The sequence below is a fragment of the Solanum verrucosum genome, unplaced genomic scaffold, assembly GCF_900185275.1.
Source record: "Solanum verrucosum unplaced genomic scaffold, falcon-dt-bn FXZP01000108.1, whole genome shotgun sequence".
Lineage (NCBI taxonomy): Eukaryota > Viridiplantae > Streptophyta > Magnoliopsida > Solanales > Solanaceae > Solanum > Solanum verrucosum.
The window spans coordinates 1,182,431-1,197,226 of NW_026020274.1; the positions used below are offsets into that span (position 1 = coordinate 1,182,431).

Consider the following 14,796-nt stretch of genomic DNA (forward strand, 5'->3'; position numbering starts at 1 on the left):
ATGTTGAATTTATTTATTATTCACTATATGATTTTATGTAGTTAAGGATAATTTTGTTTAATTTTAGCCATAGTTATTCAATGGTATATTAGTAATAATAACTATGATATTACTAATATCATGAATTATTGTGTATCAATTATACACTCTGTGATACCTAATAGGATGTACACACTCTACTTATTAAGCAATTAATATACAGATTAGTTATAGGTAAATTGAAAATATTATCAAAAAAAATATTAAATAATATCAAATTAATATATATTATTATTTTCTCTAATACATCCCATCAAACAATCGGTCAAAGATGTGTTGAGATAGTTCATCACCCTTAAATGGAGGCGTCTAAGTTCTACCTTCTGACAAGTGGCCTTTATTTCTCAAATGGGCCTCACGAAAGAGACAAATGAGTCATTGCACTTTTATTCTTAGTGTTGGTCTTTAATTTTTCTTCCTCGAAATAAATAAAAGAAATTATAAGACATAATATATATTTTTGCATCATAATATTTCATAAGTTAAATTTCATATTTTTAAGAAAAATAAAATTTAAAAATTCAATCAATTTAAAGGGTAAATTGTGCAGTTAAAATGGAGACAAATTCATACACTATAAATAAAGCCTGCCAATTACCGAATGATAACACAAAAACGGATTAACTACAAAATCCTTTAATTACTTTGTCCCTTTTAAGTACAAGAGGCTATGAAAAAGATGGCTCATAAAATTACTTTTCTCCTTAATAATAATTTCATTTTTCATTTATTCTGGAGTAGGTTAGCTAATTCTACCAGAACCAGTTGAAAAAATAATTTCATTTCATTTTCGTTAATTTATAATGTATTTTGAGTCATATATGGGAGGGGTCTCATTTGGTTGAGTTAAAATTTTATGTGAATTAATAAATAAAGGTCGCGTACGTATTTAATTAAATGTCATATAATTGTATCATTAGTAAAGGGCAAGTTTAAGCCTAAAATAATGTTAGAGGCAATTTGATTCATAGGTGGAAAAAAAACATTTTTAACCGTCTTACTTAATAATGATAATTTAAAGTATTTTGATCCACATACCTCGTTTTCAAAAAAAAATATTGAGAAACATATTCGAAGAAGAACAAGCTAACGAATGAATTGTAATCTTTTTCATTTTATTTCGTCAATTTTGGCTAAGAACTTAGCCGTTTAAAATTCACACAAATAATTTAATTTACAATCTAGAGACGCCCATTTTTTACTTCAATTAGAGAAATAATAACAAAAATATCAAAGAAAATAGTATTAATTAATGCTCGCATGATCTCAACAGAGAACCGTCATGAATTGTGATTTCTAAAAATAGTATATCAAATTATTTATTATTTTAAAAGTTCAAAATAAAATTAACTAATAGTTTCTTATTTTTCTTTAGTAATAATTATTTTTTAAAGACTATAAACACATAAATAAAGTAAATATTTAACTATGAGAAATTACATTTTAAAATATTAATGAAGATAATTAAAAAGAACTTCTTAATAAATATTTTTTTAAGAAATCTTAAGAAAATATAAAAATAAGCACGACAGAGTATTTGGGAGGAGGGGAGGATATGTCAAAGTTAAAGATCGTGAAAGAAGGAACAACTCTTTAGAAAATTAGCAACTATATTACACCAACCACATCTTTGTTGTCTTTGATTAATTTAATTAATTTTACGTATTCCTAAAGGTCATCGATTTCAAGTTGTAATCTAGTAGTATTTACACTTGCATGTTAGTGAAGGATATTGTATATGAACAAATTAAGTATTACTAATATGAACCAAACAACATAATAGACTTAAAAAAAAAAAAACATAATAGACTTATTATCTTGTGTTTAATTTGAATTTAATATAGAGTAAATGTTGTATTTTGTGTTTTCGTAATGCATGTGGACGGAATTAAGGTTTAACTTGTAATTTTTAGTATTGAATTTATTACTTATATACTAAAAGTTATGGCTTCAGCCTTCATATTTATTCTTATAATAACTTTAATAAATTCTTACATATAAATTTATAATTCACATCGAAAGTTATGAATTCAACGCATTATAAATATCCATAAAGGCTACGTATGGTACTGATACAAATTATTTAAAATAATGATAACTTGATAGCTATACCTTCTTAAATATAACGAAGATATAATTAACTAATTAATTATTTGACTATCATAATGTCGTGTGGAGACCCAACTCTTCAACAAACACTTCTTATTTTCTTCTATAGAATCTACGAATTAATCAATGGTGTGATAGCAAAATTAATGCTAGTTTGAACTTCCTGCCTCTGCTATTTTTAATTAATTTTGCTCATTTTTTAATTTTCAAGACAAATACTTGCAATTAAAAGACTACGATCGAGTTAATTAATTAATATTGACTTACATAAAATAACACTATAAGTAATTAATTTGTACGTATATCATGAGCGTCTTTTAACATATTGTAATGTTTAATTAATTTATTTTTATGAGTAATATTAATTATTTATAATTATACTAATTAAGTGATTAGATAACATTTAGGTAAGCTTTTTCAGTATGGATCGCACTAACTCATAGTAAAATCTATGTCCTTTTCACCATCTTTCTTCCCTCACTTGATGACCTTTTTAAAAAAAAAAATTTGATCAAATCTTGTCATAAAAAATAAAATAAAGTATTATGTTGATAGATCTAGGAGCCAAATATTCCAAGTATTAGGTTAGAAAACAATGAGCAAATTAAAGAAGCCGACAACAAAGTAATACGAGGAAAGTAGAAAAAAATATTAAACAAAACTGAGGGTAAAACTTTTACCAAAAAGGGGAAATTATATTATATTCCCCTCATTTATTCTTTCGTAGCAATTTACCAAGACATGTAAAGACAAGAAAGAAAAAGAAAAAACGATATGAAATTAGTGAGACAAAAAATCTTATACCCCAACAACTCCATAAAAAATATTACATAAAAAAGTACCATGATTTCTAGGACACTTATATGCTATTCATAAATACACGATTAATTATATTCTAGTTTTTATCAATTATTCAATATATATATGTGTGTGTAATTTTTTCTAAAGATGCATGTGCACCCCATTCAGGGGCAGCTCAAAGTAATTAGAGGCCTAAAACAAAATTTCAATTAGAGACCTAAAATCTAAATAAACTTCATATATATTTATTTAAAAATTATTTTTCTAACTTTTAGATTTCAATTAGAAGCCTAAAATCTAAATAAACTTCATATGTATTTATTTAAAAATTATTTTTCTAACTTTTTAGATGTAAATTTTGCTTAAAATTTATTTATATATGATTTCTTCAAATATATTTTTTATTATTATTAGTTTTAGGTAAGAATTTATCAATTCAACATTAGAAAACACTCTTTTACTGGGGGCATTGATTTTATCAATTCAACATTAGAAAACACTCTTTTACTGGGGGCATTACTATATGAATTGTTAACATAATTCTTAGTAATAAGTTGACAAACTTTAAATAAAACAAGAGTTAAATCATAGAATTTGATTCAAGAAGTTGATAACTTGGTATATCCTACTTTAATATATTTGTTGTATTGCTTGAAAAATTAAGAAGAAATAAAAAAAAGAATTTGTAACTTACTTTGTTCAACATTTTTCGACTATTGATTCATATTTTTGACAGACTATTACTCTACCTTATTAAAGATTTGAAGAAAAAGAGTTCAAACAGATAAATAATATGAGTGTTAGCGAAGAATAATTATTTTTTTTATTTGAATGGGGTTTAAGGAGAACAAAATAATATAATTTTATGTAAAAAAGTTAACAAAAAATTTATGAGGCCCCAATTTTGCTGTATGCAAGAGCCGCCCCTGACCCCATTTATAGGTGGTGTGCATCCCCCTCTGCCCAAGCTAAGGTGATAAAGACAACACCAATTTTATTTTTTTATTATTTTATTCTGTTTTTAAAATAAAAATAAAAAAAATGATAAAGAAACTGAGACGTTATTACAAGTGTGTCTGGTGCTATAAAGGAAAATATCATTTTCTTAATTATTTTGGTATTTAGTAAGCAACTAAAAAAAACTAATTTTAAGAACATTTATATATTAGAAATCAGACATCTAGATGAGAACATCTTTGAGAAAGGTGAGGAGGAGGCTATATATAGGAATTAGGATCATTATTTTGCTAACGTGGTTCGGAAATGTTAATATTTTTTCTAGGCAATACAACACAAACAAAATCATATATATGATAGCGTTAACAATTTAAAATTCAATATATTTAAAAAGAACTGATGATCTATCACCTATGAAACAATATTGAATAAATTTGAAAAAGAAAACAGGAGAAAATTACTTCGAGTTAATTTGGACGAATAGTCTATCCTTTTTAGTTCATATATTTATTTTGAGAACTTTTATATTCTTACATTATTTAAGCATACTCATTTATAATATCATCATAGATATATTATAAACCATATATATATTTATTACTCCCAGTGGCGGATCCAGGATTTAGAGTCCGTGGGTGTCAAATAGACTTATCGATTAAATTAATTTTATATTTGATTAAATTATTTGTCTTTTCAATATATATCATAAATCAATCAATAAAATGTAAATAATAAGATATTACACTTTTATTGAGTATTTAATCAAATAAAAGAATCAAAGGAGTAATAATGTAATTAATTTAATTTAAGTCAATAACAATTATAAAAAAATAAAAATAAAAATTGTGCCAATGCTTGGAGCCTTTTTTTTTTTCTTAAAAAACGTCTGCATCAAATTTCTCAAAAAAATAGGTACAAATGGGATTCGAACCCGCAACATCAGTCTTCTAAAGTTGCCCTCCTACCATGGCACCACAAGACAATTTTGTTCTGTGGGTGGCACGCTTTATATTTATATAAATATTATATATATATACCTATGTATATATAGAGTTTCCGTCGAAGTTCGGGGGTGGTGTGGCACCCCCAAACCTCTGCATAGATCCGCCACTGATTACTCCTATTTAGAAATGGGAGTTTGGGAGGATCAACATTGCACTAAAGAGTTGGACTAAAAGCTATAGAAATTGTACATTGAGGCCCACCAAAAAGATGAACTAAAGTAACTTCATCTACTTCTACTTTTTCTATACATTGGAATGTGTACTGCTTTCTGTACACATGTTTTTCTGACAATTTTGGTTATATTTTTCTTTAAAATAATTATTGCCTCCATTTTTATTTTTATTTATAACATTTATTTATAATTTTAAAAGATTGGAAATTTTATGTTAAAAATTTAAATAATAGAAAAAATGATTTATTTAACTTTTATCATCATCAATACTACTAATTTATTTGATGTTTTTTCTTAATCTTTATCTCATCATTAATGTTATTTATATAATTTTCTTAAATCACTTATTTTTTCTTTTTTAACTCTTTTATATATATAAAAGTTGGATATGTAAATGATGATGTGATATTTCTTAGAAACTAAGATTACTATTTATCTAATTTCTCCAAATTTTTTTAAAAAATTGAAGATATCATACGCAAATTTATGGTCAAACTTAAACTATTTGATTCTCGAGAAATAAAAAGTGTCACATAAAATGGGACAGACGAAGGATATCTCTCAATTAAATTTATTTCACTTTTTATTTTCCATTTTTAACATAATTTTTCAAGTTGGATTTCTAGGAATTCTATAGTAAATCCATTTAAATTTTACTTTTTTGTTTTGAATTAGAGAACTTGGCCGCACTTCGCGCGATCATTTAAATTAAATAATTTTGATTAATTTTATATTTACTCTGTTGTTTAATCGTAATATTATTATTTGTTTTAATAATATGAAGATTGTGAAAAAAATAAAGCTTCACAAATTTTACATCTATTAAATGAGGAAGAATATATTTTTTATCAAATAAGTTAAAAATATATTTGCTAATAACAAATTCTTCCATTGCATAAAGTTGATCCTTTAATATATAATATATATTCCGGTGTACTATTCTCCTTAAATGTCTAAGAAATATCTCGTAATGTCAAATAACACTGTAATACTTCCTCTGTCCCTAATTACTTGTCCACATTTAAATTGACACATTTATTAAGAAATCAATTAATGACATAGTGAGTTTATCATTTTACCCCTATTAATTATGAAGTAGATGAAAAGTTATGCAATTTTCAAAGTAATTAGTCATTTAATTGAGGGTATAATAGGTTAAAAAAAATGTTCTTTCTTGATTTGTCAAAATGGACAAGTAATTAGAGACAACTATAAAAGTAAAAGTGAACAAGTAATTAGGAACAGAGGGAGTACTAAACAAATGCATCAGCAAATGAAATTATATTAAAAATATATTGAATAATGACGTAATGATACGTTAATAGAATTTCCTATCCATTTTAAAAAAAAACCTCCACCTTTTCAATTTCGTTATATCTTCTTATTTAGTAGAAGAATCATCATTTATTATATTCTACTCCACCTTAATTTGTACCATCAGAGTTTTAAGAATAAACATTAAATTTTAAATCCAAATAAAAAATCATTGAAAAATGACAGAAAAAATAATAATAGTATATGAAAATTAAAATAAGATGCAAGAAAAGCCTTTTCACGATAATTTTTTGAAATATATTGATAACAATTAAAATGAAGCTGTTATTTTATCTTTAAAATTAAGTTTGATTGAATTGAATTAGTACAATGAGAAAAAAATATTAAACTATTAACTTTTTTATGTTATTAAATGCATTTTCTTTTTAATTGAGTAGTAGATTAAAAGTTCCGAAATAGGATATTAAAATAATATCTTACTCTCTTCTTAATTATTATGGTATTGCAAACATTTATTTTCCTTAAATGGTGATACATTTTCCATTTACAGTTATATCCAATTGATTTCTAATGTATTGAATGTGGTTATGGGATATTGAAATAATATCTTTATCTTTCCTTAATCATAATAAAATTATAATTTAACATTTATTTTTCTGAAATGATAATTTTGTTTTAATTCCTAGAACATATTGTATACTATATTGAATGTAATTATAATAAAACAGATTGTATTTAGTATGACAAAAGAACTCAAAAATTGGAGAAATTAGATAAATAGTTATCTTAGCTTCTAAGAAATGTCACATCATCATTTACATATCCAACTTTATATATATAAAAGAGTTAAAAAAGAAAAAATAAGTGATTTAAGAAAATTATAGAAATAACATTAATGATGAGATGAAGATTAAGAAAAAACGTCAAATAAATTAGTAGTATTGATGATAATAAAAGTTAAATAAATCATTTTTTCTATTATTAAAATTTTTAACATAAAATTTCAAATCTTTTAAAATTAAAAATAAATGTTAAAAAAAAAAATCGAGGCAATAATTATTTTAAAGAAAAATATAACCAAAATTGTCAGAAAAAATTGATAAAAATAAATAAGTATCTATTACTAAGAATGGTGTCACTACATTTTCTATTTTAACTTTATTGTTACATATGGATATAAACTTTTAGAAGAAGAAATGATCCAAAAATTTAAAAATAATGATTCCTTAAATGGTGATTCCTTTTCCATTTACAGCTTTTCAATTAATTTTTAATGTATTGTATATGGTTATGGATATTGGAATAATAATTTTATCTTTCCTTAATCATAATAAATTATATTTTAACCTGTGTTTTTGTGAAATGATAATTTTCTTTTCATTCGTACAACATATTGATTAATATATTAAATGTAATTATCATAAAACATGTTGTATTTAGTATGACAAAAGAATTCAAAATTTTAAAAAATTAAATAAATTGTAATCCTAACTTCTAAGAAATGTCACAAATATATATATATATATATATATATCTAAGAAAATGTAATAAATTACATTAATGATGAAATGAAGATTAAGAAAAGAAGTAAAACAAATTAATAATAATATTGATGATGATAGGAGTTAAATAAATCATTTTTTATATTTTGTAAATTTTCAATATAAATTTTTCAGTCTTTTAAAATTAGAAAATGCTAAAAAAATAAAACTAAAACTAAAAATCGAGGCAACAATTATTTTAAGAAAAAAATAACAAAAAATGTCAGAAACATTGATAAGAATAAATAAGTATCTATTGCTAAGAAGGTGTCACCCCACATTTTCTATTTTAGCTTTATTATTACATATAGATAGAAACTTTAAGATGAAGAATGATCCAAAAATTTTAAAAAGAACAAATCAATTATGTAAAAATACATGTGTAATTCTTATAAAGTTATAATAACTAATTTCTTCAATTAAATAATTAACTAAAAGAAAAAAAAGTAATTAAGAAAATAATATAAATAACACTAATTATGAGATTAATAGCATTGATGAGGAAAGGAACTAAATATGATCATCTTTTTAAATTCTTTTTTAAGAAAATATATATAAACTTTAATTAAAGATAAATAAGAAAAAAAATTAATTAAAGATACAAAAAATCAAGACAAAATAAAAGAAGAAAGAAATTAGAAGAATAATGAGGTTGAAAGACATAATATCTAATTTTCTCTCTTTTCAAATGACAAAATAAATTTTTGCTTGTTCTCCTCCTAATTTGATACGAATTTCATAAATAGAATGATTTTTTCTCCAAATAATTTTTCTTAACCTTTGAAACACTAATCAGCCTTCATATAAATTTCTCAACCACAATAAATTTTCTCTCCTTGTAGGAGGAATAAACATTTTTTCAAAAAGTCTTTTATTTTGAAAAGAATTTTTTGTTACATAATCTCTTTCTTTACATCAATATCATCACAAGAATCATAAGATATTCTCTCTTTCTCTTTTGTTAAAAAAGTCACATGACCTAGAAATTTGATGGACATCTTAGCGACAGAAGTTGATACCATATATTGATCATCATCGTCAAAAGAAGAAGAAGAGCCAAAGTGAAGAAATTTGTTCTTATTTGTTACAAATGCTCAACTATTTTTTTTTATTTTATAGGCTAAATAATTATAAACAGTTATAAAAAATGAATAGTTTTTATCTTTTCATCTTCCATTTTCATTTACTTAAATCTATATTAGTGTAATGGATGTTATAAAGGGCATAATTAATCGGGTATGGCATAAATACTTTTTTTTTTAAAATACAAAACAAAGATAAAATGTCAAAAAAAGGAGAAAAAAGATGAATAGATATACTGGTCATAGAGAGATGTCACATCAATTTGTCTATATTCAGCTTTATATATACATATATAGGTTCATGCCCTTAGTTGTTATTTTATTACTTTAGCTGGCATCGACATTTTTGTAAATCTGATATCTACTTTGAAACATTTTATAATGTGGCATAGGCTGACAATTGAGATCATAAATTTAAAAATAATAAAATTTAATTTATTATAATACTAATATCAATATCATAAAGATATATATATATATATATATATATATATATATATATATATATATATATCATTTAAAAAATATATAAAAAGTATTATAAATTGTAATAATTAACCGCTTTAATTTTTTTAAATCATATAACTAATTTGATTTACACTCCAAAATTCAAAGGTGTCACATAATTTACACATTAATTCTTCATTACTTAATATATGTAATTATATCAATGACATATAAATTGAAATAAAAAAATTACATATTTTATTTGAAAATCACGTAATAGTACTATAAGGTATAATAATTAACAACTTAACATATTTTAAAATTTTAGTTGACTCTCCAAATTCCATATGTCTCATGTAATTGAGACAGAGAAAAACATATATTGGTTTAAAATTAATAAAAATATTATAAATTATAATAATTAACAACTTAAAATTTATAAAAAAAAATCCTTTAAAAAAATTTAGTTGGCTCTCTAAATTCAATCGGTATTACAATAATTAAAAACATAGAAATTAACATAGATTGGACTCCTGCTAACATTTATGTTTCCTTTTTAAAAAAATTTTCTTTTATACTTTATATAAATAATTTTTTTATGTAAAAAGTATTATAAATCATAATAGTTAATAGCTTAAAATATTTGAAAACATATAAAAAGTTTTTGTTAACTTTCAAAATTTCATCTATACCGCATAAATTGGGAGAAATATAGATATATAGATATTTTAAGTTGCTAATTATTGTAAGTTATAGTACGTTTTATGTAATTTTCATATATATATTACTCGTTTTGTCCTGATTTATGTGATACAAATGAAATTTCAAAAGCCAATGAATTTTTTATAAGTTTTTTTTTATATTAATTGTTAATTATTGTGATTTATAATATATTTACGTAAAACATACTCTAAATAAAAATAATTAGCAACTTAAAATATATAAAAACATACTAAAAAATTGATTAACTTCAAATTTCATATGTACCACATAAATTAAAACAGAAACAGTAACATATATTGGGCCCCGTGCTGGCACGGGGTCCCATATCTAGTATATATATATAGAAGAGAACCATAAGACCGCCTATGTGGCGCCACCACAAATCCAGATTCCCTTTTAATTTATTTATTTCCAAAAATAGTTTTTTCCTTTCATGAAAGGTTGTGACTTTTATGAAAAATTGTGACTTTTATGAAAAATTATATTTTTTATGAACAGTTGCGATTTTTATGAAAAGTTATGATTTTTATGAAAGGTTGTGATCTCTCTGAAGAATTGCAAATTTTTCAAATAGTTGTGGCATTTCCGATAAGGCACAACAAACATTTGAACTTCTTATTCTTCTTCTGCACAATTAAATATTCGTGTATTCTATTCCTGAAAGTCTTTCTTTTATTAATATATTATATTATAGTTGAGTGGGAATAAAACGTTTTTCTTTTTATGCTTTGTCCAATTGTGAACATGATCATCAATCTTAATATAATCTTTCATTAGCTCAAAGAAAAGTAGAAAAAAGAGCATCAATCAATCTCAGACCTTAAATAAATTAGCAACTTGCAAATTAATTAATTATATCAACACTATGATCAGAACTAAAGTCTAAAGTTCCACAGCCAAGCAAATCTAGTTAACAATAATGACATCTAGTGGTGCTTATGTACTATAAGCAAAAGGAAACACAGTCTATTTCAAAATATTTCTCATAATTTTCTTTTTGACACGTCAAATAATATGAATTTTGACAAGTTTTTTAGGATTTATCCTTTACTTCGTATTGATATAAAAAAAATTGTAATCTCTACTCCTTTTTTTTTTTTAATTTATGTTGCACCCTTTTTTTTTAGTTCGTCCCAAAAAGAATATTAACTTACTATAATTAGAAACAATTTAACTTTAAAATATTTATTTTAACCTTTAAGGAAAAGATTTTCAATCACACAAATATCTAATGATTATTTTAGACACAAGTTTCAAAAGTCTTCATATTTTTCTTAAATATCATATTAAGTCAAATAGTGTCATATAAAATGGAATAGCGGGGTAATATTTTTCAAATAATTTTTTATATCTAAATTATAATCTTAAAAATTCAAATTGATCTAATCTAATTTAAATTTGATAATTATTCAAATTGAATCTCGAAAAAAAAAAAAACATGACAACTGTTTACTTTTGAAAATAAAGAAAAAATGACTGTAGTACTTATTCATTTGTCAAGTTACCAAATCATTACAAGTAATTTAAATTTAAATCTCTAAAGTATCATTAATTAATAATAAGACTAATTTAGAAACATACAGAGAGAGAGAGGTTATACTAGTAACACAATTTTCATATCATCATGGAGCTAGAAAACATTTTGAGAAGAGATCCAAAACACCATCTTCTTACATTACATTACATCACAAAGCAAAATGTGATTATTATACTATAAGCTAATTAAAACACTCATTATTATTACAACAAAACCAAAACAAAAACACTAATTAATTAAAACTTAGAACAAAGCAGAGAAGGTTTCCTCCAATTCTTCAACAACAGTAGCAATATCAACCTTTTTATCCTTATTCCTCCTATCACACCTATTCCTAATTTCACCATTTCCACCAGTCAACACGTTCATTTGTCCCATTTTAATCATACCAATAACAAATTTCTCATAAAACAACGATTGATTCACCGCAAAGCTCGTAACAATCCCTCGAGTTCTTCGATCCGTATACAAATCTTGATCGGACGTAAAAAGCCCTTGTCTATTCATGAGATCAACGTAGTACTTGTTGTCGAAAACATTAGGGCTGCGAATGTCCATGTCGACCGTGTTGTTCGAGTCAGCTGTGGGACAACTACCTTTGAGGTTGTTAGCAAATGTCTGGTCCATAGTGGAATCTTGGTTCGGGTAGAGACGGTCGGTGAAGGAAGGACAGTGGCTGATACCGATAGTGTGGGCCCCGGACAACGCGACCGCATCGGTCGCGTCGAGGCCTTTGGTTGCAAGGAGAGAGAGGACAGTTGTGGTGTTGGCAAAGGGTGCGACTAGGTTGTCTATCGTCGCTTGCTCCGTTGCAAAGTTGACTCCGTCCTTTCTTCCTAAGGGTACATCGTAGTTGGGCCCACCTGTCTGAAATTACCATAAGCATATATTACGTTTAACTTATTTATATATTACGTTTAACTTATATATACTGACAGTATAATATTAATATGTATTACTATATATACGATGAAGGTAGAGAAATTTAATTTAATTTTACCTAACCAAAGCAAATTGGCAGACATATCAGTCACGAGGTGGGGCCTAAGTGGTGTGAAAAGTAATGACATAAACCAACTACACTTCAGTCTTTAATATTTACTAGTATGACATTTTCCCACCATGAAAGTCCTTTTTCCTATAAATAGTTGAACTATATAATAATGATCTATCAAAATATCCTATTATAATATATTCTGACAACAGAGATGTGTTATTTTTTTTAATCCGACTAAAAAAATAAAATATGTCATATAAATTAAGACAGAAATAGAACTTTGTGGTCTTACTTACCAAGACAACAGAGTCCCTAGCAGCAATGGCAGTAATATCAGAGCAAGACACAACTTGACCACACTCATCTTGGATCCTTTTTCTAAGATCATCAATTATCTTGAATGACCTCTTTCTTAGGGTCAAATTTGGAACTGCAGTTTGCTCACTTGGCCCTCCTGCTGATCCATCTAGCAACACAGAACCATCACACCCCTGCATCATAAAAAAAAACATTATTTTTTTTTCATTTGATTTTCCCTTGAAAAATGTTCCAATCTGTTCCCACCATGCATTTTCCTAGTCAGCTGATTCAGTGAAAAATCATATTCTATAGTTCGCCATAGAAAAAAACCTTTGTTTCTAGTAATGTGAGTACACAAAAAATAATAACCTGAACAAAGCAATCGTGGAAATGAAGACGAAGTAAGCCAGCAGCTTGGCCAACATCATCCTTAATTTGTTTTTGAAGCCTCTTTCTAATAATTGATTCAAGTTGAGGACAACTAGATTGATAAAATGACCATGAAAGACCTTTGGTTAAAGCAGGCCTTTGAGCTTCTGTGACAAAGAAAGAAACAAGAAGAACAAGTAGAAAACTTGATAGAGTAGTTGACACCATGGCTATAGCTAGATAGTTTGATTTAGCTAATTAATTGGTACAACGATAGTAAGAAGAATGGGTTAAATTTATAGGCATATAAAGTTATCCACTTGGATATTTTAAATTTTTCTTCTACTATATTTGTTTAGACATTTTAAAAATGAGGCATCTCGGGTTTTTTCTAAGAAATAGCCGTGTGGTCGTCACACTGCTATCCATCTTTTGATGTTGATAGTTTTATGTACTATTTCCGTTCTTTTTTAATTGTTATAATTTGTTTAGAGTCAATCGATAAGAATTTAATTAATATTTTGTATTTTTATTATATTAATGTATAAAAATTGCAGTTAATCATATTTTTATATATTTTTTAAATATCTAAATTTTTATTTTAAAATATCAAATTAATACAATCTAATTTAATTTTAAAGATTAATCAAATTGATTTTAAAAAATGAAACATAACAATAAAAAAGGAACTGATGGAGTATTCTTCTCAGTTCTCTCCCTTGTCTAAAATAAAAATATATTTTTTGGAATGTGGCACACGACCCTTAGAAAAATTAGCTAATTTCATTAATTAAAAGATAGTTTGACAATATTGTCCTTTTGTTTCTTCTCGAACTTATCTTAAAAAAACTAGAGATAGTTGAATTATAGCTAGATAATTTTAAAGAAAACAATTTACTAACATATTTTTGAACTTTTGAGAAATTCATTCATTTTTTTACCATAAAAGGTGTCAAAAATTTATTTATCCGGAACCAAAGAGTGAACTTTCTTCATTTAATTTTTACTTTTCTAATTTAAATTTTACACACTTTAAAAAGAATAATTTATTGTTATATTCATACTAATTAATGTTTAATATTAATTTTTTAAAAATAAATAATTAATAAAAATAAGATATTAAAATGAATATATCAACTATTTTTTTAATATACTAAAAATAAAAATATTTTTTAATAAAACGAACACCGAGTGAGTAATTGGAAAAATCATTTTGGCCAGAAAGGTAAAATAACATATTTCACATTATGTTAATTTATCTTTTTGGATATTTTTACTCTTTTAACTTTAATACCTTTTAATGAAAAATAGAAAAAAGATCAATTTATTTTAAAATAAAAAAGATATAATAGACTTTTAAAATTTCTGACATCCGGCCAAATTTTTTTATCATTTAGCATTACCCGATTAATTTATATTACATAGAATAATGAATCCAAGAA

The 14,796-nt window shown here is 24.8% G+C and overlaps 2 protein-coding genes across 3 annotated transcripts in view; one reads left to right on the top strand and one right to left on the bottom strand.

Annotated features, from left to right (window-relative positions):
* LOC125834031 (uncharacterized) overlaps window positions 1–14,796 on the top strand; it is a 509,901-nt gene that overhangs the window by 87,509 nt on the left and 407,596 nt on the right. The gene's annotated exons all lie outside the window — the stretch shown is intronic.
* On the bottom strand, window positions 11,616–13,612 carry LOC125834024 (peroxidase 12-like). The gene is made up of 3 exons (XM_049513201.1): window positions 13,355–13,612; window positions 12,982–13,176; window positions 11,616–12,555 (listed from the first exon to the last, which is right to left on the bottom strand). Exons 1-3 carry the CDS (start codon window positions 13,580–13,582, stop codon window positions 11,932–11,934), a joined length of 1,047 nt encoding a protein of 348 aa, XP_049369158.1. The 5' UTR covers window positions 13,583–13,612; the 3' UTR covers window positions 11,616–11,931.